At 36.6% G+C, this 25,948-nt stretch overlaps 3 protein-coding genes across 3 annotated transcripts; 2 read left to right on the top strand and 1 right to left on the bottom strand.

Moving 5' to 3' along the window:
* Positions 1 to 8,916: 8,916 nt before the first annotated feature.
* Positions 8,917 to 14,820, bottom strand: si:ch211-157b11.8 (fibroleukin). Its single transcript, XM_067372622.1, has 6 exons — positions 14,662 to 14,820; positions 13,530 to 13,716; positions 11,568 to 11,666; positions 11,200 to 11,312; positions 10,058 to 10,320; positions 8,917 to 9,247 (listed from the first exon to the last, which is right to left on the bottom strand). Exons 1-6 carry the CDS (start codon positions 14,818 to 14,820, stop codon positions 8,917 to 8,919), a joined length of 1,152 nt encoding a protein of 383 aa, XP_067228723.1.
* A 3,489-nt stretch (positions 14,821 to 18,309) lies between these two features.
* h1-10 (H1.10 linker histone) lies at positions 18,310 to 19,369 on the top strand. Its single transcript, XM_067373790.1, has one exon. The coding sequence runs from the start codon at positions 18,371 to 18,373 to the stop codon at positions 18,983 to 18,985; it is 615 nt and encodes a 204-aa protein (XP_067229891.1). The 5' UTR covers positions 18,310 to 18,370; the 3' UTR covers positions 18,986 to 19,369.
* Positions 19,370 to 20,768: 1,399 nt separating this feature from the next.
* On the top strand, positions 20,769 to 24,020 carry arpc4 (actin related protein 2/3 complex, subunit 4). Its single transcript, XM_067373907.1, has 6 exons — positions 20,769 to 20,817; positions 21,679 to 21,797; positions 22,008 to 22,119; positions 22,646 to 22,741; positions 22,948 to 23,118; positions 23,211 to 24,020. Exons 1-6 carry the CDS (start codon positions 20,815 to 20,817, stop codon positions 23,214 to 23,216), a joined length of 507 nt encoding a protein of 168 aa, XP_067230008.1. The 5' UTR covers positions 20,769 to 20,814; the 3' UTR covers positions 23,217 to 24,020.
* The last annotated feature ends 1,928 nt before the right edge of the window (positions 24,021 to 25,948 follow it).

The following is a 25,948-nucleotide window of genomic DNA, read 5'->3' as shown; positions in this document are numbered from 1 at the left end:
CCTAAGTCAGGAGTTCGCGTGTCTGACGCGTGTGACTTCAGCGGTTTGAGAGTCACTGGCAGCGGTGTGACACCTCCTCGCTTTCAAGGGGATGCGCGCGAGCGGTGCCCTTAAAGATAAAAATCTCGCGCGTGCAGATACCACACAAATGCCACAGCTGATTTCCTCATCTATATGTGTTGGTATGAACTGATGTAGCTCTTTAGAAAATGTCTGAAACAAATCCTGTAAGTTTGGAGAAAAGCAGAGGCTGAAAAACTAGTCCAAGAAGAGTATCCGTCCTTCTTATCTCGTCACTCCATTACACGCGCCTACAGTTCAAAAGGTAGGCTACTCGTGTCTACGATGATAAGCTTCGGGATGATCGCCACAGGTATAGTCACACTAGCAACTAGGAGTAAACCAGAGTGCAAAAGAGTTGTATATGAGGCAGAGGCCGACGGAGGACTCCTCCCGCCAGCATAAATGATTTTCTAGCCAATTAGAGTTTGCCCTTTTTCCAGCTTGACACCTGAAACTCCAATTTACAACACGCCTCTCCATCCATTCGTTTCACTGCAGGTCAAATCCACATTTCACCCATTAGCGTATGCGAATGGACAAGTCATTTATTCTTAACACCTTCAGAAAAAATACGAAAACAAACAATTATAAGTAATTTATACAAATGCATATTATTTATAAGATTTGTAAAAAAAAAAAGAAAAAAAGAAAAGGTAATTCTATATCAGATAATACAGATTGTATTGTAGCCTATTTCTTTTTGAATTGAGTTCATTAAGAAAAGAAAATAAGAGTTTGTGAAACTGAAGATAAAGTAGAACCTGAAAAAAACCCTGCACGCTCAATAAATATCTCTAGTTGAGGTGAGTATTATTTTTTCCCCTCTACGAAGCAATGCAACGTCCTCCGTCGACTTCTCCCGAGCTTTAATTATTCAGGGAATAAGTTTCTGGCCAGCGCGCGCGTATTGTCTGTCTCGGCAGATACGTCTCGTGCGCGGTCAATGACAACACGAAACCGCTGACCACCTACCCCTGACTCTCATAAGATCTTTCCATCACTTTGATGAGGGAGAGAGAGAAAGTGAGAGGGAGTCAGGCAGGGTGAAAGAGAGAGAGAGATGACATTTCTTTACGTCGCTTGCCGCTGCCATTCAATATCAGACCATTGTCATTTTACATGTTTTACGTAAAACGATCTGTGAATCAGTCAGTTATACTAGCCTATATATTATGTAAGTTACATTTGATTAAACATATTAAACAAGAAAACATGATTTATCTATGATTTATCAATATCAAACATAAAATTTAAAAGCAGACAATGATAATTTCATTCTTATGTACATTTACACCGTGATGAAAAAGTGACTAAAAGAACTAAACTTTTCACATAAATTCCATTTTACAACCTTGTTTGTTGTGATCTGTAAAACAATCCTTTCTCCCCTGCGTGCTTCAGTTTTAAAGTAATCAAATGCAAAAAAAGCAGCATTTAATAAAACTGGTTAGCATTTCAATACATTTATACATGTAGTCAACTCAGTAGGATGACCAAGTGCACCACTGTGCAATCTTTTGTTGTGTTCCTTTGAAGAAATGACCGCATCTAATAGAGTATATGCTTAGGTTGAAACAAAACTTTCTGTACATTCTCAGAAATAAAAGATACAAAAGCCGTCACCGGGGCGGTACCCTTTCAAAAGCTACACCTTTGTACTTAAAGAGTGCATATTACTACCTCAAAAGTACATATTGGTACCAAAAGTGTACATATTAGAACCATTTTAAAGAGTACCACCCCAGTGATAGCCTTTGTATGTTTTTTTCTGAGAGTGTATGATAAACATTTGAACCTCAAACTCTCTCTCTTATTCTCTCTGTTTCACTCTCTCTCTCTCTCTCTCTCTCTCTCTGCTTGACAGAGTGAGCTCAACAATGTAGCCCATGATCCCTTAATTGCCTTTTCATTTCCTCCGCAAAAGAGAATAAGGAAGGCAGTATTAACAGCCTGCTGCAGTAACAACATGTCAATCATATTTTCCTTTTCTCAGGCCTAGGATCAGAAGGGAATATTAAACTACCCACAATATATACCAGTTATTTCCAATCATAATTTTACTTTCAATGAGATTATGAGTGCCAGGTATTTTTTGACCTTTCCTTGTTTTTGTTTTACAAATCACACCTGTATTGTTAATACTTTTTTTTGTTCTGTAGAGAAATATTATTGATATTAGAATTGGAAATCTGTTAGATTAGATTTTGATTGATTACATAACACCAAATACTGTATGCTGTCAGTTTTTTTATGAAACCACAGTTAAGCATATGTAATCAAAGGGACTTTAATTATGAAATCAATACATTTTTATTATAATGATTTACTTCAGACATGATTTTGAATTAATGATATCTGAAAGCATACTGTTGTCCTGATTTAAACCTCCTGTGGAAATCATAAACACTTTCAATGTGTATGTGTGTGTACATTTTGTGCACCTGTTTGTGTATGTCAGTGAATGTGTGTGAAGATGTTTGTAGTGTGAATAACCCTCTCCCCCTCCCATACCCAGAATGCCTTGCAGGCCTGGTTTTCACCACATCAGGATACAGGGCTGCTGGCTTAATTCCGGTATGAAACGGAGCGCTGGTGCACCGCAATGTGTGTGTCATACATATGCACATCCCTCTTCAGACAGATGGACAGGTGCTGTAACGGACACTTGCATTTGCTCACATGTTACATTCGTTAAGTGCAGCCACTCCCAGTGCAACCAATTACTTTCATGTCACACACACAAACTTTATACACACTGATTCACTCTGTGCAGGTAATTACCAGAGCAACATCTCACATAATAGAGAGATGCTTTAGAGTGTAAAATTGTTAAAAAAGTTGTATATCTTGGGATGCCAGTAGCAGTTCTTCGTAAAGGCCCATTAAAGGTGAATTAGCCAAAGCTAGAGTCCAGCATCTTTTTTTAATGGTTAGGAAGTGCTAGCATGGAGCATTGTTCATGAGCATTGTATTCTAAGATATTTCAAAAGCAATGTCACTTTGCAGCTTTATTCTGACTTTAATTGAATGTGTATACCTTTAAGTTAGAGAATATGTCTCACTTATTTCTAACAATTAAAAAGTGACAATTTGCAAGATCATGAGCAAATTTACTGCTATCTATTAACTTAGTGCCATAATAAACAATTGTATCAGTGTTTTGATTGTGTAAGTGCAAGGCAGTTGGACATAAGAAACATAATATGAAAGTAAGCTTAAAAAAATTGTGTTTTAGTGAGCAAAGGGGACAAGAGTGACTCAAATCTTGAGGTATATTTTTATATACAATGGAATTGGGTGATACTCAATGGTTGTTTCCCAATCTTTATTATGTTAAGCCATAATGGACTTCTATTAAGAATCTGCTGAGATGGCACTGAGCACCTTTAGTATGCTTCAATCAAATAAACGTGTTGGAGGTCAGATTTTGGTCATTTTTAACTCAAAGCTGCCATCTTCTGGCCATTCTGCGCTTTCAGAATCATGGCGCTTCTCTTGGACCAAGAGAACATGCTTAGCACGCAACCTGACGACTACTTCAGGCCCTATTTTTCAATTTACTTGCCTGATTAGCATGAATAATGACACATATAGATATTTATCATCTTATTTTGATGATACAAATTCAATATAGCAAAGATTACGTCACATTAAGTAGCTTTTAAACTTTAGCAAGGTCTGCTTCTGAAACAAATATCTACATGTTAAAAGTTCCTTGGGGACAAATACACACAAGCTTTTCTCCACTATGTGCAGTATGCGCAAATGTGTGGTAAGAGATTAAGTGTATGCGTGCATGAGTGTTTTCAGCTTTAAGGGGATGTGCTGGGTAACTGTTGCCCGCTTTGGGTTTCCGGACTGGGTGCCTGCAGACTGTCAGTTCCCCCTCTCCCTCTCCCTTTATCTCTCTCTCCATCACTCCTTTTATCTCCTTATCATACCGTACAGGCACTCAGCCAGGATACTGTGGTAACAGCCGAGCTGGCTTCTGCTTCACCATAGTGATCTTGATGGTGAAAATGAGAAAGGCAGAGAAGCTTTTATTGACAGTAATTATGTTTATTTGATCTAAATGGTTCATTTGCCAGCCAAACAAACAAGGTGACAAATGATGGGCTGAATATCCAGAAATAAGAGGCCTGTACCAATGGCATTCACTTGTCTGCATTTGCAGGTGAACGTCAAATCCTCATTGTCCTTGCACACTTAAAATATGTAAATATAAAGCTGTATTTATACTTTGTAAGGTAAAGACAGACTGTTGAGAGTGAAAACATCCCCAACCCCCTGTGCAAAAATTATTCTTGTTCCCTGTCTTCTAGTAAACACAGGCCTGAAAAATCATGCCACTTAAAGGGGTCATATAATGCCATTTTTACTAGATGTAAAATAAGTCTCTGATGTTCCCAGAGTATGTATGTGAAGTTTTAGCTCACAGATACATTTTTATAGCATGTTAAATTTGTCACTTTTTGAGGGTGAGCAAAAACGTAGTTTTTGTGTGTCCCTTTAAATGCAAATGAGCTGCTGCTCCCAAGAAGAGGGCGGAGTTTCAAGAACTAGTGTTAGCAGCTCCGATTACCTCACACAGACTCACTGAAAATGTCAGAAACTGTTCAGACAATGATGGAGAGACTCGAGAAGAAGTTGAATGCAACAGGATGTTTCTGAATGGTTAGTTGATGAATTTATGTAGCTGATGTGGAGTTAAGTATCGTAAAGTCATTGATTAGCATATTCTGTCATGATAATCTTATAAATCACTCATGTGGGAACTGTTGTAAGATGCCTACAGAGCCAGAGAATATATGCTGCATGAAGATAGAACAGGTATTGTTTACTTTAATTATGGTTATAACTTGTTATAGACTGTCATCTTGCTTTTATGACATGCTATTGCATTTGTGTTACCTGTATTGCAATAACATGGTCTCACCCATTTCCGCCACGTAAGAAAAAAAAAAATCATGCTTTGGCAAATCATAACTATGACATTAAAAGCTGAATTTATGACATGCTAAGTCATATTTATGAGATGAAAATTCTGAGTTAAAAAGTCATAATTATGACAAATAGTTGAAATTATCACTTAAAAAGTCATAATTATGACAGTGATTCATAATTTTGACTGTATGTCAATCATGACATGTTTTATGGCATAAAAACATTATGACATAACCTACTAAGTCAGAATTATGATATAAAAAGGCATAATTAGGAGATTAAAAAGTCAAAAATTAGGACACGTCTTAAAAAAACAACAAAGTTATGACATACAAAGTCACAATTATGTTGAAATTATGATTTTTCTGGCTCGGTTTCACAGACAGGGCTTAGACTAAGATAGGATTAGGCATTAGTTCAATAAGGGTATTTATGTCACTTTTATAAACATACCCTAGAAAAAAACATTACTGGTGTGCATCTTGAGACAAGCAATGGCACTGATATATTTTAAGATGTCAGTACAAGCTGCTGTCAGTTAAAACAGCTCAAACATGCATTTTAGTCTAGGACTAGCTTAAGCCCTGTCTGTGAAACTGGGGGTCTTAATTGTCATAATTTTGACTTTTTATCTCATAATTATGATTTACAAAAGCATGATTATTTTCTTATGTGGCTAATGGGCTTCCATAGAACCAGTCTTTAATCTGCAATGTACTACAGCATGACATTGTGTGTTTGAATGTGTATGTTAGTGAGTGTATGTGAAATATCATATCTGGTTGATAGTCAGCAGATCATAGGCAAAAGGCTATTAATAGATGCTGAGAGCTTGTTGAACAGACTGGCATCTATTTGTGAATATGGCTAAAAGAGGCAGATTCAAGAGATTCCCATTCCCCCTGTTCTGCCTCTGTAACACACACACTTTCTGTTATTGTGATTGCCATGTGCATGTGAGTTTATTTGTGTACATTTTGTAGCCTATGATGCCATCGCACTGAAATCTTAACACTCTGACCGCAGTTGCTTACAAGAAACCCTTTACATTTTTTTTTTTTTTTTGCCCCCAAACCCAATGCGTCCACAGTTTACTGTTATCCCTTTTAGTCAAAGATGTGATAAGGATTTATGGCTTAGAATGAACAAAGAATGTGTACAGGTAGAAATGAGCTGAGCATATAAAACAAGGCCTTTGATCAGCCATCTGATACCCGTTTATTCTGGTTCAGCTTGCATTATTTCAGCTGATAAGTGGGAACAATGCTGTGCATAATTTTAGATTTAATTTAATTGTAATTGCAGCACAATCACAAGGGTCCCCTTAGACCCTTTGAACTTTGACCTCTCTTCACAATAAATGATTTTAGCTATAAAGATAATATACAGTCAGCCGATCATTATCACAAAATAAACTGATAGGTGCAGGCGTGAAACTTGAGCAGTAGGAAATCAGTTGACTAAGACATTGGATAATAGGCTACACTTTATTTTGATAGTCCACTTTAGACATTCTAGTAGTAACTATAACTTTGTAACTACATGTCAACTAACTCTCATTAGAGTATTAGTAGGCTGGGTTAGGATTAGGGTTATGGTTAGTAGATGAAGTTGACATGTAGTTGCAAAGTTACTTATAGTTATTAGAATGTCTAAAGTGGACCATCAAAATAAAGTGTTAGTGAAAATTATATGGTATTTGATAAAGGAAAAAATTGGGGGCAAGTATTCCAGAGAGCTGGAGAGTCACAATAAAAGGGAAGTAGCAACAGATATTTTTTCCGTGACATACACTGCCCTCCAAAAGTTTGGAAACACCCCTGGCAAAGTGTGGTTTTGGATGATATCAGCATATTTTTTAGTGCAAATACATTATAGTATGACATTATCATTAAAGACCAGCAATAATAATTTTAATTTTGATTACATAATAATAGCAATATATACATGCCAAAGTCAGACATGCCCCTTTGCCAGCTGTGATGCCTGGTTACTGCTTAAACTTGGCCCAGGTTTGAAAAAGATTTTTGGGTCAGCACACCTTAAAGGTGCCCTAGAATTAAAAATGTAATTTACCTTGGCATAGTTAAATAACGAGTTCAGTACATGGCAATGACATATAGTGAGTCTCAAACACCATTGTTTCCTCCTTCTTATATAAATCTCATTTGTTTAAAAGACCTCCGAAGAACAGGCAAATCTCAACATAACACCGACTGTTACGTAACAGTCGGGCTCATTAATATGTACACCCCCAATATTTGCATATGCCAGCTCATGTTCAAGGCATTACACAAGGGCAGCCAGTATTAACGTCTGGATGTGCACAGCTGATTCATCAGACTAGGTAAGCAAGCAAGGACAATAGCGAAAAATGGCAGATGGAGCAATAATAACTGACATGATCCATGATTACATGATATTTTTTGTGATATTTGTAAATTGTTTTTCTAAATGTTTCGTTAGCATGTTGCTAATGTACTGTTAAATGTGGTTAAAGGTACCATCGTTTCTTACTGTATTCACAGAGACAAGACTGTCGTTATTTTCATTTTTTAAAATACTTGCAGTCTGTATAATTCATAAATACAACTTCATTCTTTATAAATCTCTCCAACAGTGTGTAATGTTAGCTTTAGCCACGGATCACCATCAAACTCATTCCGAATCAAATGTAAACATCCAAATAAATACCATACTTACGCGATTAGACATGTTGCATGACGAACACTTTGTAAAGATCCATTTTGAGGGTTTTATTAGCTGTGTGAATTTTGTTTATGCTGTTTAAGGCAAGCGTGAGCTCGGGGGCGGGGAGCACGAGAATTTAAAGGGGCTGCGCGCTGAATCGCCGCATATTTAATGATGCCCCAAAAAAGGCGGTTAAAAAAATTAATAAAAAAAATATATGGGTTATTTTGAGCTGAAACTTCACAGACACATTCAGGGGACATCTTAGACTTATATTACATCTTTTTAAGAAGACGTTCTATGGCACCTTTAATAACTTCAACAATTGATTGCCAATTAAGTTTAGAATACAATTAACCAATTAGAACCCAGTTTAGGTCAGATAACTGCTAATGGTGGATATTTTGATTAATCGAAAATGTAAGTTTTTTTCTATGTATAAACTGTTTATATAATAAAATTTTATTTTAAAATGTTTTCGTAGTTTGTGTTGTCCCTTATCAGTACAAAATGATCACAAATTAAAAAGGATTCAAAATTTTGGAGGGCAGTGTATATCCGAGAAAACAGACTATCAAAATGGGAAAAAATGTAGGGTCCATCAGTTGTTGATTGGATGAAGGCAAATCAGCTGAACGCAAGCATGAAGTGGATTGTAGGAAAGGGGGTGGGTTTTAAGCAGACTAAATTATTGGAGAAATCTGGTATATGTTAAAAGAGAGATGTCTGTCATTTTACTTGAAGATTGAGGTATGACATTTTTATTAAGAAATACAAGGTAAAAAAATTAAACATGCACAATACGTACACAATAAGATCAATAACATCCAACTAGAAAATAGATTTTCATTTCATGCCGACCTTAAACTAAGACCACGTTTTAATTCAAATTAAAATAAATTCCTGTATTTGCAGCATGAATAGCATGCAATAGTTTATTTTTGTCCCATAGTGCAACAGTAACTGAAAATTGAGAATATACACAGTCACAGACAAAATGAGACTGCTTAAAATTTGGCATCTGATATTTATTTTAAAATAAATGTTTATAAATGTGTTCTCATATCATACAATTATCTAAATATCTCAAGTTCAATATAATGGCAGGTTCAGGTTATAAAATTACAAGCCATTCTTGAAAGGAAATACACAGTGCAAGAGTATGATTACATGTCAACATCTACAACAAGGATTTGTCATTTTAAAAATTAAAAATTCTTAGCTCCGCCTTGGTCTCATTTTCATTTCAATGCTCTTAAATGAGTATCTTTCCCCTGTGCGATAGTCAGTCAGGATGTACCAGGTGCCCCAGTAGATGCCATCCGTGATGCCGCTGTAACGCCCGTGGTAGTAGCGTCCATTGAGGTTAGCGGCCAAACAGGAATCAAACCACCAGCCAGCACCATAGTAACGGGCACAGTTACCAGCAGCGTAGCGGTCATGATCTCGGTCATATGTACTGAAAGCTCTGCCATCATGATTGTACTGTTTGCTATAACTGAATGCATTGCCAGCATCGCCATGGTAATCTCGAGCAGTTAGGCGGAACCTTATGGAGAGAATATCACATATGCATCATAATAAGAAATTTAATTGATTTCCATCTATTTGATACAAATGTTTTGTCAGCAGCTTTTGACACTGGATTTTAGAAATCATTGGGCCAGATTTACTAACAGCTTGCGCCAATGCAAACCCTCTTTTGGCATTAAAAAACTACTGTCGGAATTTACTAAAGACGCACAGTGCACAATTAGCGCTGAAAAGGCGTGGCCTGAGTTTGTGTAGCTGAGCTTATTGCATATGCATTTTTTTAGGAGTTTCCCTTTCAGACACAAAATTTATGGGAGGAGAATATTTAAAAGAATCACACAACGCGATTTACTAATGTTTGCGCTATTCAATTTACTGGGATTTGCGCCATTATTTAACGCCCAAAAAAGCATGTCTTAACCCATTTCGCGATATAGCTGCAGTTGTTGCTGCTAGGAGAAGACACCGCAGAAAACAGAGAGCACGTGAAAGAAGGGAGAAAATATTTTCCACTCATATTAATATCTTGAGAATGCCAGAGGAAGATGTTATCTGTATAGCCTATTACATGTAACAAGTTGCACCTATGTCGACCTGCACCTGATGAGCATCAGCTCTGCTTATTTGCGACCAAACGCTAAATTGCACTGCTCTTGGTAGATTGAGTTGTTCAAATGATTTGACTGCGTTTGTGTTCTTTAATTTGTGCGTCAGCGGTAGATAATGTGCAAAACTTGACACTCCCATCTGTGCATTTTGGAATTGCGCTCTCATGCTAATTTGCCCCGTTTAGTAAATCTGGCCCTATGTCTGTGTGTGCATATACCTCTGGTTTTCTCCTGCCACTTTAAAAGTGTTATAGTTTGCATGGCGTGTTTGTTCGTGCCAGTCTTGGAGAGTGATGCGGAGCGTATGATGTCCACTTGCAGTTAACGCGGATAGGACTACGTTCCCTAACCAGTGCTCTGTCTGCGGGGATCCAAATCCATCACGGTACTCCTGCCAGGTTCGGTTAAAGTCAATTTGTCCATCAAACCTGCGCTGGAATACTGTCCATCCCCCACCAGCTGAAACCATGTCACAGACAGCCTGGAAAAGACAAATAAAAAAGAAATCACACATGTAGTGCTGCCCCTCAAAAGTATTTGAACACTTAAAGGTGATAAAGAGGATCTTTTCGTCGACTGAGTTTTTGAAATGAGCGCATGCATAAGAACAACCCCCCTCCTTCAACATTTCGAGAGAACGCCTCCCAAAACTCGTGCACGAGTATTGGAACACGAGTGTTTACCATCAGCATTCACTGTGTCGTGTTAGTGGATTCATTATGTTGGACTCACCGCAGGTAACTCATAATCTGCAGTTGTTACTCCTGTCTCCTGACAAAAACATTGAATGCGGTGCCTGTGTAGTGTGGAAAGTTACTGGAGCGCGCAGCCGCACACGTCTCCCACAAGGAACGTCATGGCAGTGATTGACAAGCCAGAGGGCCAATCGCGTAAACGATTGGCTGATGTTTTTAAGGCCCTACCTCGTGCACAGATGATGTATATTAATATTATTCCTTTCAGTGCACCTAATAAATAGTCTTTTATCAGTTAGTGAAGACAGTTTCAAGTAATATTGTAAAAATGTATAAAACAAAACATCCTCTTTAGCACCTTTAAAGGGTGATCATTTACTCCAAATATGCATGCTTCTTTTTTTTTGTCCATACAATAAAAATCAATGGGGTCCAATGTTTTTCAGACCCCAGTGATCTTCAAAATATCTTCTTTTGTGTTCCGCAAAAAGATACAGGTTTGTAAACAATGACAAAATTTTTCATTTTGAATTTTCAACTATCCCTTTAAATCACACTGGACTTGGATTAGACATCAAAATATAAATGGAATAAGTAAAATAGATGTAATGTGATATAAATGTATTTTAGTTTCTGCAGACTTTCTGTGCCTTTAATGTTTGTACCTCTAATGCTGGGCGCTTTGGATCTGGCTGTATGGTGTAGATCCCGTTCTCTTTGATTCCCATTTTGTAGATCTCATGACAGTCTTGAGGGTAAAGCCCTGCAGAGGGAGGCACTGCCATACAGACCAAAACAAAACATCTGTTAACATCTGTGCAATAAATGTCCTAGTACTACAATAGGGTATTTGTTGTATGTCTATCTATCTATGTATCTATCTATGTATCTATGTATCTATCTATGTATCTATCTATGTATCTATGTATCTATCTATGTATCTATGTATCTATCTATCTATCTATCTATCTATCTATCTATCTATGTCTTTAAGTCTACAGTTTGTCTGTCTGTCTGTGTGTTTATAGCTCACCTGTAGGAGTCCTTGGTTTGAGGCCATTAGGTTTAGAATGCGTGATACTTTTCAGCAACAGCAGCAAGTCTTTCTCCCCATTTTTTCCCACTACGCTTTCTAAGATCGAGAGAGAGAGAGTCCCTTAGTCAAAAAAAGTCCATTAAAGGTGCCCTAGATTCAAAAATTGAATTTACCTCTGCATAGTTGAATAACAAGAGTTCAGTACATGGAAAAGACATACAGTGAGTTTCAAACTGCATTGTTTTCTCCTTCTTAAATAAATCACATTTGTTTAAAAGACCTCCGAAGAACAGGCGAATCTCAACATAACACCGACTGTTATGTAACAGTCGGGATCATTAATATGTACGCCCCCAATATTTGCATATGCCAGCCCATGATCGAGGCATTAGACAAGGGCAGCCAGTAACGTCTGGATCTGTGCACAGCTGAATCATCAGACTAGGTAAGCAAGCAAGGACAATAGCAAAAAATAGCAGATGAAGCAATAATAACTGATATGATCCATGATAGCATGATATTTTTAGTGATATTTGTAAATTGTCTTTCTAAATGTTTCGTTAGCATGTTGCTAATGTACTGTTAAATGTGGTTAAAGTTACCATCGTTTCTTACTGTATTCACGGAGACAAGAGCCGTCGCTATTTTCATTTTTAAACACGTGCAGTCTGTATAATTCATAAACACAACTTCATTCTTTATAAATCTCTCCAAGGGTGTAGCATTAGCCGTTAGCCACGGAGCACAGCCTCAAATTAATTCAGAATCAATGTAAACATCAAAATAAACACTGTACTTACGCGATTAGACATGCTGCATGACGAACACTTTGTAAAGATCCATTTTGAGGGTTATATTAGCTGTTTGAACTTTTTTTTTATGCTGTTTAAGGCAAGCGCGAGCTCTTGGGGCATGGAGCACGAGAATTAAAGAGCCACACACCCTGAATCGGCTCATTTCTAATGATGCCCCAAAATAGGCAGTTAAAAAAATTAATTAAAAAAAATCTATGGGGTATTTTAAGCTGAAACTTCACAGACACATTCAGGGGGCACCTTAGACTTATATTACATCTTTTAAAAAAAAGTTCTAGGGCATCTTTAAGACATTTCTACAGTATTCTTATTAGATTTTCTATCATGATTACATTTTCTTATAGAATTCTAGCATAAAACTCCATACAGAAACACAGTTAGAACAAACGATTCTAATGATTATTCCTAATATTCCTGAAAATTATGTTTCCAATTAGATAAAATGCCCCTGTATGACATTCACTGTCATAAAAAGAAATTTAAGATTAAAAACTCCCTTTGTAATTCCCATTTAATGACCAAATGCAAAACAATATGATTCAAATAATCAAATAAGATCATAAACTGTTCCGGGGGGGAAAAAAGGATTCCTCAGATTCAGTCCTTGAGGGCCACTGCCCTGCAGAGTTTAGTTGCAATCATAATCAAACACACCTGAACAAGCAAGTCAAGCTCTTCAAATTTATTAGAAAATTTCAGGTAGGTGAAGTTGATCATGGTTTGAGCTAAACTTTGCAGGACAGTGACCCTCCAGGGATGGATTTGAGGAACCGTTTTAAAGTATTTGAAGAATATATTATTATTTAATTGATTATTTGCTAGTTGACTATTTCAGGATGGTTAGAGTTTGTTGTGGGGTTATACAAAGGTTAGAAAAAGGTTGTCAGAGGGTCAAATAGAGGCTGTCAAGGGTCAGTTTTCTTGCATTCCTAAGAACACCTCTGTTTGCTGAGTGTAAATTGGGTGTTAACTTAATTGAGAGAACAGCAGGAATCAATAAATGATGAAAAGACAGAGTAGTTAGTCTCTTAAATATATTGGAAACACACATTAATGTGCTTTATTTAAACTAGTCCTATCATTTAAGAAGGAGCTGTAAGTGTTTAGGGAGATGTGAGTGGCATATGTTGTGGAATATAATAACCAAGTCTGGTGGCCATCTCTTTGAGTCTCTGACTATGGCAGTGGAGGTCACATTCTGTCAGCACTGCTGCCATAAGAGCCAGAAAGGCTACTAGTGAATCAGACCCATCTCCCTGACTCACAGCCACTGATTCATGTTGCAGCATACAGCGCTGCAGCTGGATGAGACGTTCAGATGTATCAGACACCTGCAGGGCATAAAAACACAAAGTCATTGTATCTTTATTCTCAATCTTAACATTGTATGCAAAGTCTCCATATTCTATAGTGTCAATATTAACATATATAATAGTTTAGAGTAGTTAATGCTATTTTTTTCTAATTCATAAAATATTTTCTGACTTTGACCAAAATGACACATGCATTTTTTTTCTTCTTTTAGGTAAATAAACAAGGTGACTATTAAATGTTTAGTAGTCTGGGACTCTAAGACTGTTAACACTTCCATGGGCACAAAAATGACTAACAGAAACTATTGAAATGATTATTTTTTACTTTATGGTGTATTATTATTTACCATAATTTATCAACTTATTTAAAAAGCTATCTTAAATGCAAAGTATTTAGGGATTTGTATTGTGTTATTCAACAGCCAATTACTGAAAACAGGAATGGAATACATATCCTAATGTATATTTTACACCACAACACACTGACAAAACCCATATTTTTTATAATAAAATATGCATACATAAAAACATCAATATTAATGAATATCACAAAAAAACTATTTAAATGCAAAATAAATTAAATATAGGAAACATTTTACAATAAGGTTTCATTTTCATTAGTTAACAATGAATAATACTTCTACAGCATTTATTAATATTTAATATTAATTTCAACATTTACTAATTCATTTTTAAAATCAAAATTTGTATGTTTAAATTAGTAAATGCTCTGTGAACTAACATAAAAAAACTGCATTTTTATTAACTAACAATAACAAAAATAAATAAATGCTGTAAAAAAAAAAAATATATATATATATATATATTGCTCATTGCTGGTTATCGAATGCATTAACCAATGCTACAAAATGAGACCTTGTAAAGTGTTACCAAAAATATTTGTGCCCAATATGCTCTCAAATCTCTCACCAAAGATCATGTTTACATATAGGTAATGCTTACCTGTGCGTTTTTGTGGTTCTCTGGAGTCTTTCTGAGTCGTGAGTCCTTAGGGTGATGTATTTTAAGGGGTGATGCTGTTGCACTGCAGCTTCCCTCACATTTGCTGTTTGGGGGCCCGGCCACCAGGATCTCCCTCTGACACAGCACACATACACACATCATGTACGCTCCCAGCAAAAACAAGGGCACAACACGCACACACATGCTGCTCAGGAGTCCAAAGAGATAGTATGCACCTGTTCCCTCTCTTTTTCTCTCTCTTTTCTACTCTTTCTACTACTTAATTTCAGTGGGATTTTCTCTAGCAACACTCCTGTGTCACTGACTTTTCTTCTCTCTCCAGATCTGATGTTATACGCAGTATCATCTGCAGTCTATCAAGTCCTGCACATTGTCTTTCTTTCTATGTGCTCCTCAGAGTCTCCTTTCCTGTTTTTCTCTTTTATTTGATCTTCTCTCCTCTATCCCTCCCTCTCGCTCTCCTGCTCGCTCCCTTCTGTTTGTGAAGCTCTTTTGGCTCAGATTCCTAGATAACTGCGGCTCTTTGCTGTCTGACATGCACCGGTAAACCCACCCCCTAAAACACACACAAACTCACACTCGTTCCTATACGTTTACACACACATGCAAACACTCACTGTCTACCTGATTGCATGAATTTTGTTTCCCATCAAATCCATCTAGAATCAACAAATAATCACATACTCTCATACGATCACATTCAAATAGAAAGATAAACATCCTCATCAAACTCTTCACTGCGTGTATGTCCTGTTTTGGAGTGTGTGTACAGTTTACAGAGTTTGTTAAGGGTCATACAAACTTGGAATTCCTCTTTTAACACTCTTATTAAAAGACAGACAGTCGTGCACACTAATATATATATATATATATATATATATATATATATATATACACACACTCGGGAAGGACACAACTCTTGAATAGGATGACCTCTGCTACACTTTGGCCTTTAACCTTTCTCTGTCTGCAAGGGGAAGGTGCTAGACCTATTTTATTGAGAGGTGGTTGCTCTTTGTGTGCGCAACAGGAAGTGGCTATAACAACTGTGTAATTGTAAATGTGCAAACATGCATATTACAGTCAACGCATGACTCACCTGTTCAACTCTTCGGGGTAATGAAGAGATGAAAAATCACTATGAGGGGGGATTTCTCTTCAAAGTGTAATTCAGTGAGATGCAGCAAAGTAAGGCATGAGTTAACCATTTGTAATGAAGTTCAGAAGTCATGTGTATCTGTGGTACACATACGAAAGTTCCTAAGATGTGAACATCTTGGATAAGTGTGCGCAATCACAACAAAAACCATTATCAGTAGATAGACTGCCATCTAGTGCTGAATGTATGGGATGACGGCCTTTAGAGGAGCAAGTAAATGATTTTGAAAATATTGAAAGTATTTCCTTTTGTTTTGTTTTTAGCAAACTGTGGTGTAACAGAATAATGATGCATATTTAGTTAGCAATTAATATACAATAACTAATTTTAGTTATTAGTTAAAAGTGCTAAAGAGGATCTTTTCGTCGACTGAGAAATCAAAGACTGTTAGTGAGTTTTTGAAATGAGCGCATGCGTGAGAACAACCCCCTTCCTTCACAGCTCATTTTGAGGGAACTCCTCCCAAAACTCGTGCACGAGTATTGGAACACGAGTGTTTACCACCGGCATTCACTGTGTCGTGTTTTTTGGATTCATTATGTCGGACTCACCGCAGGTAACTCATAATCCGCAGTTGTTACTCCTGTCTCCTGACAAAAACATTGCATGCGGCGCCTGTGGAGTGTGGAAAGTTACTGGAGCGCGCATCCGCGCATGTCTCTCACAAGGAACGTCACGGCAGTGATTGACAAGCCAGAGGGCCAATCGTTTACGCGATGATCGCGTTAACGATTGGCTGATGTTTTTAACTACCTCGTGCAAAGATGATGTATATTAATATTATTCCTTTCAGTGCACCTAATAAATAGTCTTTTATCAGTTAGTGAAGACAGTTTCAAGTAATATTGCAAAAATTTTAAAACAAAACATCCTCTTTAGCACCTTTAATTTGCATCTGGAAAAACATTATGAAGCTTATTGCCATTTATGTGATGGGCAGAGTCACATAAAGGAATAGATTCTCATTTTCTGACATCTACAACAAAAATCACACACAATAAAAAATGCTGGGTTAAAAACAACCCAGCAGTTGGGTTAAATGTTTGCTCAACATGCTGGGCAGTTTTATCTAACCCAACTATTGTTTAAAAATGACTATATTGCTGGCTTAAAATGAATATAGAATATAAAAATAGGTTGGAAATGAAAAATAAGACATAATTACTAGAGGCAACAATAATAATAGCTAATCAAAAGGTGAACATTTATTAATAAGCAATTTAATAAATGTTTATAGTTTATTAAACATATTTATAAATGTTAATTTCCAGTACAACAATTTTTAAGCAATAGTTGAGTTAAATAAAACTACTCAGCAGGTTGGACAAACATAACCCAATCGCTGGATTTGTCCATTTTCAACCCAACTTGGGTTGTTTTTAACTCAGCGTTTAGAGCACACCTTTTTTAAACAACCAAGTGATTGAACACCAGTGAATTTAGGATTTGAGAACATAGGTTTATCTTTTTATATAACATATCTAAAGACAGTTGAACAGTTTCAAATTTAAGTGGTTTAAACAAAGAATAGGCCTATATATTAGAGCACACTGATTTAGGTTTACCAGGATTATTAATATTGCTTACCTATTTTTGCTTACATAGGTTTGGAAATAACAATTGTCATATCCATATTTATTTATAATTTCCCAGATAAACTTTACATTACAAAACGTACCAAGCTTTGTCCAGATTTTCAAAATGCCTAAAATGTTTTACAGTTTATCTCTAATCAGCCATTTTTACCACTCATATTACACCTATGTGCAGATGCTCTAGTAATGAGTTGTCAGACACATTAAAATGATAGCAATTGGTGAACAACACCTTTGATATAATAGGCTAAACAAATAAAACCTCTATTTTAATGTGGCGTCAAACGGCATGTCAGATACACTACATTACATGTCTTTATTTGCAAAAAATTCAAGATTCACAAATAGGCACAGAAGTGAAGTCACCAGGAACACAACAGAAAAGCAAAGAAAAAGTTTGCCAATACACAGCCACGCGAGGGCGTTTAATGTGTTAGTTGAGAGAATTTAAACTGCCTGTATCTCGAAGGCATTTGGTAAACGTGGACTGTGTAATATAATAACAGAATCTTTACTTTCTAAATTTTCATAGCCAGCTCGATGCACGAACTGACTGCATACCAATAAAAAGATTTTCGTTCGCAAAGTACGTACCCCTACCCAAAATCGCAAGGCATTATGTGGGCAAGTTCTTTCTTTTGCTTTCTCGCGCCATGCTTTTGCAATTATTTCATCAGTTTAGCACACTCGTGGAAAGAGGAGCTTCTGCACTTCCCTCATGAATCATTTAAAATCGTAATGTATGTCAAACTAACAAGATAATAGCTCCCAAAGTCGTGGAAGAAAACACAACTTCACAAGCGCCTCTGTCGGCTGTGTTGTTGTTTTCAATCACGTCCGCGTATCGCAGTTAAATCTGATGATTCAAAACTCTCAGATGATGCTCGCGTCTCTGAGCTGATATTCTCGGAAAAAACACGCATTAAGTTTGATAATGTCTGCTGAGGTAGAAGAGTCAGCACCCGCCCCAGCCCCTGCTCCAGCAGCAACCAAAGCGAAGAAGGCATCGGGGAATAAGGCAAAGCCTGCCGTAAGTGCTTCTCCAGCTAAAAAGAAGAAAAAGAAGAGTAAAGGGCCCGGCAAGTATAGCCAGCTCGTCATTGATGCGATCCGAACCCTGTGCGAGAAAAACGGCTCGTCGCTTTTCAGGATATACAATGAAGCGAAGAAAGTGAGCTGGTTTGATCAGCAGAACGGGCGCATGTATCTGCGCTATTCCATCCGCGCGCTCCTGCTCAACGACACGCTCGTGCAGGTGAAGGGACTGGGGGCCAACGGCTCATTCAAGCTCAATAAAAAGAAATTTGAGAAAAAGCCAAAGAAAAGTGCAGCCAAGGCGACCAAGACGGAAAAGCCTGGCAAATCGGCGTCTAAAAAAGCCGTGACCAAGAAAGTGAGTGCAAAGAAGAGTGCCAAAAAGAGTTCCGTTAAAAAGAAGACCACGAAGAAGACTAGTGTTAAGAAGGTGACTGCCAAACCGAAGAAAGCAGCTGCAAAAAAGCCAAACGTCGCGGTGAAGAAGGCAACCAAGGCAAAGAAATCAAAATAGACTCTTTGGAATTGAAGATTTTATTTTTGTATAGCCTATAGCTAGCTTCTTGGCAAGGTTTTTTTTTTTTTTTAATTCTTTGAAAAATATTGCTTTTGTTGATGTCATGCTGTAATTTGGGGTTTGATGTAGTTCTTTCTAGAAACGGCTCCATAGAGACACACCCACTTTAGTTTCTGTGCTGCAATACGTCATGCTTTTGTTTGATGTACTGAACAGGATGCTTTGTACAAACTAACTAGAAGACAAGAAACGCTTTGTAAATATAAGTTAGCATTAGAACATTGTTTTTTTTAATATTTGTATTGCATATGCATTGTTTCTGGACTGCAAAAGCAACAAATATGTCCAATAAACATCTGATTTTTAAATACAAATGACTGCGACCTTCTTGATGCATGCTTTTTAACTTGTTCATTTAAACAACAGACATAGGATGATTAGATTAAAGGGTATTTTTATAATTAAGATATTTTTGATGAAATCCGATGGCTCAGTGAGGCCTGCATAGCCAGCAATGACATTTCCTCTCAAGATCCATTAATGTACTACTAAAAACATATTTAAATCAGTTCATGTGAGTACAGTGGTCCAATATTAATATTATAAAGCGACGAGAATGTTTTTGGTGCACCGAAATAACGACTTATATAGTGATGGCCGATTTCAAAACACTGCTTCATGAAGCTTCGGAGCGTTATGATTCTTTTGTGTTGAATCATGATTCGGATCGCGTGTGAAACCACCAAACTGCTGAAATCACGTGACTTTGGCGCTCCGAACCGCTGAATTGACGACACGCTGATTCATTATGCTCCGAAGCTTCCTGAAGCAGTGTTTCGAAATCGGCCATCACTATATAAGTTGTATTTTTTTTTGGCGCACCAAAAATATTCTCGTCGCTTCATAATATTAATATTGAACCACTGTACTCACATAAACTGATATGTTTTTAGTACATTAATGGATCTTGAGAGAGGAAATGTCATTGCTGGCTATGCAGGCCTCACTGAGCCATTGGATTTCAACAAAAATATCTTAATTTGTGTTCCGAAGATTAACCAAGGTCTTACGGGTGTGGAACAACATGAGGGTGAGTAATAAATGACATCATTTTCATTTTTGGGTGAACTAACCCTTTAATGATTCACTTTAATCCGGTTACCATGAGCAGTTTTGGTGTTAACAAAAGCCTATAAAGAGTGGCAACACAAATATCAACTGAAATCATCAGGAAGGAAAAGGGAAAATACATTTAAAACCGATCTGGGATCTAATATCACAACTGCCTTCCAATGAAGTTCTAAATTGTCATTATATAATTTTTTACCTTCATGCAAAATGTCATTTTTAAAGCAATGAAGATAAAAGTACTGTATTTACAAATGTAAAAAAAAAAAAAAAAAGGTTTAAGTGCTTCCATCACTAACCCTCGGCAGAACTTCCTCTTCTACAACCTATGGCAAACATATAAGTCTATCAAATAATTCTACAAGTAAGCACGTGACTTAGTGTATGTGAGAAAATTGAGTTTCAACAACACTGATAGCATCTATTTCGCATCACTTCAGTGATTTTAAGGTCTGCATCTCGATGTCATACCAATAATGCATCATGAGTAATGCCAGCTAATGAAGCACATAAAGGCATGTCACACCATTTTAATATCGCAAGGATTAAAAACCGCAGGCCAAGAAAATACTGTTAGTATTACATAGTCTTCACCCCTATTTAGTAAAAAGTTGGTATCTTCCGATGAGTGGCGTTACTCGCGGAAGTCGCCCGGTGTTTGTAGCGCTTCCGTCTTCTGCTACAACGGGTGCACAGAAATGGTAGGATTTCCTTTCAGCACTTCGGAAAAAAAAAAATATATATTTTATATGTATATGTAATTTTGTATTAGATTAATGATAACATCGTTGTGTCGCAAATGTCTAATTGCTCGTGTTTGTTTCAGCATTTAAATGAAGTTGCTCAGAATCGGCACGTAGTGCTAAATCACTAGCTAACATCCCCACCCATATTCCCCAGTCGCTGGTTGACTGATAGTGATTTGACGTTTCACATTTAGTATGTAGTAACATTGCCAGCGTTTTGTAATGTAGGGTTTTGTATTATGGGCAAGCCAACTCAAATCGACCTCTTTTCATATCCATATAATTAAATAATTAATAGGTGTTTTCTTCTTCTGCTACACATTTTCATTCTACAGTATTGTTACACTTTTGTATAAACGGTTGACATTTGCTACATAATATTTACTTGCCTTAGAAATATTAATTATGTGTACAGACAAATGTGTGTTTCAGTGTCTAGTTCTATGCAGTGAACTCTTTCTAATTTCAAGGAAGCCTACAGGGTCAGTATTTTAAAAATGTATCATTTTTCATGCAGAAGGATTTGCACTTCCTCCATGACTTGCAGTTAAGTTCAGGAAGTGGCAGGCTTCAGACAGTCTATGAAGAGATTCATGGTCTTTGCAGGTTGACCGAGTCGTTTAGTAATGTGTTGAGCATAGTTTTTTTCCTCTCTGAAGTCTTGCAGAGGAGTGCAGTATCCCAAGAATTCCCCTGCAGGTTCAGACGTGTGTGTGGAACAAATAGAGTAGAAGTTGTGTGAGCCATTTGCGATGTTCTTGTTGTAGACACGGTTCATCATCCTGAGGACTGATTTAGTTTCATTTGTTTTGTCAGACGGCGACTTTGCGTCCGTACCTGAATGCGGTGCGTGCTACACTGCAGGCAGCTCTCTGTCTGGAAAACTTCTCCTCACAGGTGGTTGAAAGACACAACAAACCTGAGGTTGAAGTCCGGTAAGTGTATGTAACTATTGTTTGGATATGAGTTTTATTTGTGTGTAAAAGTTACATGGTTCATATAGGTTAGTGGCCCGCATAACCTCATCTGACTGGTGCAAAATGAGCCATTAGGTCATAGATAGTTTGAGAAAGCATACTAGTATAAGTTTGCAGTGTGTAACACATGGGTGTATGCTTTACCATCTTGTCTAATTGTCTCACCAGGAGCAGTAAAGAGCTTTTGCTTCAGCCTGTTGTGATCAGTAGGAATGAAAAAGAGAAGGTTCTAATAGAAGGTTCCATCAATTCTGTGCGAGTCAGCATTGCTGTCAAACAGGTAAGTACATTTACTGTTTTGCTCTAAACTCATTTTTGCTGTCCTTTCTGAGATGTTTTAGAGACTTAAAATGCTACTAACAATACAAAAAGAGAAGTATTGTGGTGGTGGTGGTGGTGGTGGTGATGAGACAAGCGATGGGGGTTGGTTTCATTCTGACTTGTTAATGAGAACACATTCAGTCCACTGAATGCTGTAAGCTAGTGGTTCTCAACCAGAGGGCCGAAGGATTTAATTAAATAAATTATTATTGATATATTAAAATAATCTAAGTCTAATCTAAATTAAAATACTACAAAAATCACAATATTGGTTGATTTTAATGTATCAATACCCCCAATTTGTGTTAATAAAAAAATACCAAAAATATCTTATCCTGTATCGGTTGTGTTGAAAACCACAGGACATTATATTAGCTATGCATACTATATATTTCAATAGAACAAGCTGAGAATCAAGTTTGATGAGCTGTTTATATCTATAATGGTCTGTGATTGGATAATGCATCTCAACTGGTCCATTAAAGGCTGATGAGATTGAAAAGATCCTGTGTCACAAGTTCATGCGCTTCATGATGATGAGAGCTGAGAACTTCTTCATCCTGCGGAGAAAAGCCGTGGAGGTGAGGGAGATTTCTTTGTTCTAAAAAGCCTGGTGTTTGCAACACATGTGTCATTTTGCTTCACTTTTTCACTGATTGTTTACACTGCTGTCCTTTTGCTAAATGTTTTGCTGTTATTTAAAATAGCAGCTTGTTAACAACCTTCTAAAGTTCTCTGTTGTTAAATGTTCACTTGTAATATAATATTTAACACCTTTTTTTGTCAGGGATATGACATCAGTTTCCTCATTACCAACTTCCACACAGAACAAATGTACAAGCATAAGTTAGTGGACTTTGTCATCCATTTTATGGAGGAGATCGATAAGGAAATCAGTGAGATGAAACTGTCAGTTAACGCCAGGGCTCGCATAGTTGCAGAGGAGTTCCTCAAAAATGTGAGTCTTTTTGGAATATGATTTAATAGAATGAGTATTTCACTGTCACTCCAATAACCTCTCTTACTCTATATTCTTCCGGTGCTCAACAGTTTTAGGAAACGATCAGTACACCCTCTGCTGGCTGCAATACCGATGTCACCTTGGTCACAGGAAAAACCGATGGAGAGTTTCAGGGCCAGTGAGGAAGTAGTTGAGGTGCGATTTGATTCCTGGACCACCAGCAAAGGTGGAACAGCTGGATCCTGAGGGTGCCGTCTGTCAGGAATAAATTCAGAGTATTGCAGTATTGTAACTCAAGAGCAGAGTAATGGATTTCACAGACAGGCACGGTACTTCTTTTGTTTTATTTTACCCCTTTGACTTTTTTTTTTTTTTTTTTGTCCCTCTTTTTTAACTTCTGCTAATGGCCTAATTTTGTTTTAAGAGTATTCTGTTCTTCACAATTTGCAGTTCCATTTGTATATTGTTTCTTTTCATCTTATCCCAGATCCCTTTGTTATTATTTAGTAGTAGTAGTAGTAATGCGCTCACAATGTTGCAATATTCTGAAAATGCCTCAGCTTTTCTTTGTGCTCATGAATATTAATGAGTATGTACTGTACATATTTAAAAAGGATAGACTCATTTTACCTCTGCCTTTCTAATAAACCTTAAAATCAGGGCGGGTCTATATAGATGAAATCTCATCGATGGTCATGAGCACAAAAGAAAAATGTTGTTCCAATAATTTAAACAGTTTGTTTTGTCAGTGTTTTTTATAATATGTATACTGTGTTTGAATGACCATTTTTCATGTTGTTTTGATAAAAAAAAAAAAAAAAAAACTCATGCTGGTGCACATGGATCTTACAAACCATATCATAATAATGACTGCTAAATAAATCCCTTTATTGCTTGTATTGTGTTGTGTACTGTGGGGAATGACAGCTCTTGGTTCATTGTTTTTGCGGTAAGTTTAGTTGGAGTCTATTTTCTGTACATTTGGATATTACAGTATGTGTGCAATGATGGGCCATATTTGAAGAGCCTGAGAAGATCAGTAACTATTTGATATGCAGCACCCTATATTTACTTTTTCCCTGATATATTTTTTAAAAAATTCCGACCATCACAAGATTCAAGATAAACTTTAGTTAACCACAAGATAAACTTTAAGGTTCTAAAAAAAAATTGATTTAAACTTTTTTTTAAAAATAGAGATCTGCCATTTAAAGAGAAAAATAAAACTCTATAATGCATATAATACAGATTATCAAGCAGAATGTTCAGTATTATGTTATATTTTTAACTAGCACGACATTGATGGCAATGAATCTTTTTCCTTTTTTATAGTAAAATTAAAAACAAAGTACTTCCCTATCTGTTCTCCCTTCAGGCTATAAAATAAGCTCTCTTTATACAAGTTGTGTTTTGTGTAATTTTACCTATAAACAGCAGTGATTTGATGACTTTAGGCTATTTCATTTTCGTGAATGAAACTCAATCTTTAAGTCATTTCCTTCATTTGAGCAGAGGTAAAATGTCATTTTTCAATAGCTAATTTCTCCGAACATATCCACATACACAATCTTTGATCATATTCTGAATTAGGAAGTCATTATAATGCAGTCAAAGATAAATTATTCACAAGCAACCCATCACTATCACAGAGAGTGTTTCACATCTTCAGCATATCACAGAGATTTCGGAGAAAAGATACAGGAAATAAAAAATATTTAATTTCAGTCATGTTCACGTATAGTTATAACTTTAATTGTACTTATGGATAAAAAAAAAGACGTTCCTCAAAATATCTTATTTTACGTTCAACAGAAGAAAGTCATAATTGGAATGACATGAGGGTGAGTAAATGATGACAGAATTTTCATTTTATACCTTTAACATAAATGTTAAAGCGTGACCCCTAGTAGCACAAATGCCCCCTAATAGCACAAGTGACCCAAGACAGTTAACCGCTACTGCTTATATTTTGTTGTTTTCAAAGGGCAGCTGCATGAGGGTGTCTATATTTGTACTTAATCCTTATAAGATGATAATGTGAAATCTAAAATATCATATATCCCTTTGAGGAGATGAGCTCATCCTCGTGGGTAAACTCCTTAGAATTTTTGCAGCACTTTCCCCTTTTACAGAACCCCTATCTTGTTTCCCATCTCAAGGACACTTTGAGTTCTATTGGTATTAATCATTTGATCCCTTGTTGAATGGACAAAGTACTATGAAAACAACAAGAGATGAGTCAAGATGGAAAACTGGCAGAGATGATGTTGCCCTCTTTACACCGTAAAAATACAAACTGTAAAAACTATTGTGTTTAAACATTAAATAGCAAACTGGAAATGCTCATTTGTCTTGCATAGCTGTCTTCTATCTGAGATAAAGATGAAGAATTGAAATACTTACAAATGACAAGGAATGTAAGCTGAAATAAATATGAAAATGGATTAAGAGTCAGCAGTGGTGTCTTTTCAAGAACATCACAACAAAAAATCATAAATGCAAAAATGAATCAGTTAGCATTTTACGGGCAGTTTGACATCTCGTCTGTGTGCTAATGCATCTAATTTCAAAATTGATAATTTCATGTCTTTTACCAAATGTGTTTGGAAGGAATTTGCAATAGTATACAAGTGACATTTGAAGGCTCACCTCAACTAAAGAGAGAAGCCCAACAGTGCCAACAAAACATCATGAAGACTGATTTGAAACAATTACACCATTGCAGTGCTATATATTTTAATACAGTGTATACATTATGTTACAGAGCATGTGTTCTCACATGACTAATGATTTTGTTCAGTGTTTTATATCATTTTGATCACGCAAA

This window comes from Chanodichthys erythropterus, chromosome 21, assembly GCF_024489055.1.
Source record: "Chanodichthys erythropterus isolate Z2021 chromosome 21, ASM2448905v1, whole genome shotgun sequence".
In the NCBI taxonomy this organism is placed as follows: domain Eukaryota; kingdom Metazoa; phylum Chordata; class Actinopteri; order Cypriniformes; family Xenocyprididae; genus Chanodichthys; species Chanodichthys erythropterus.
This window is presented reverse-complemented; position numbering and strand designations above follow the sequence as displayed.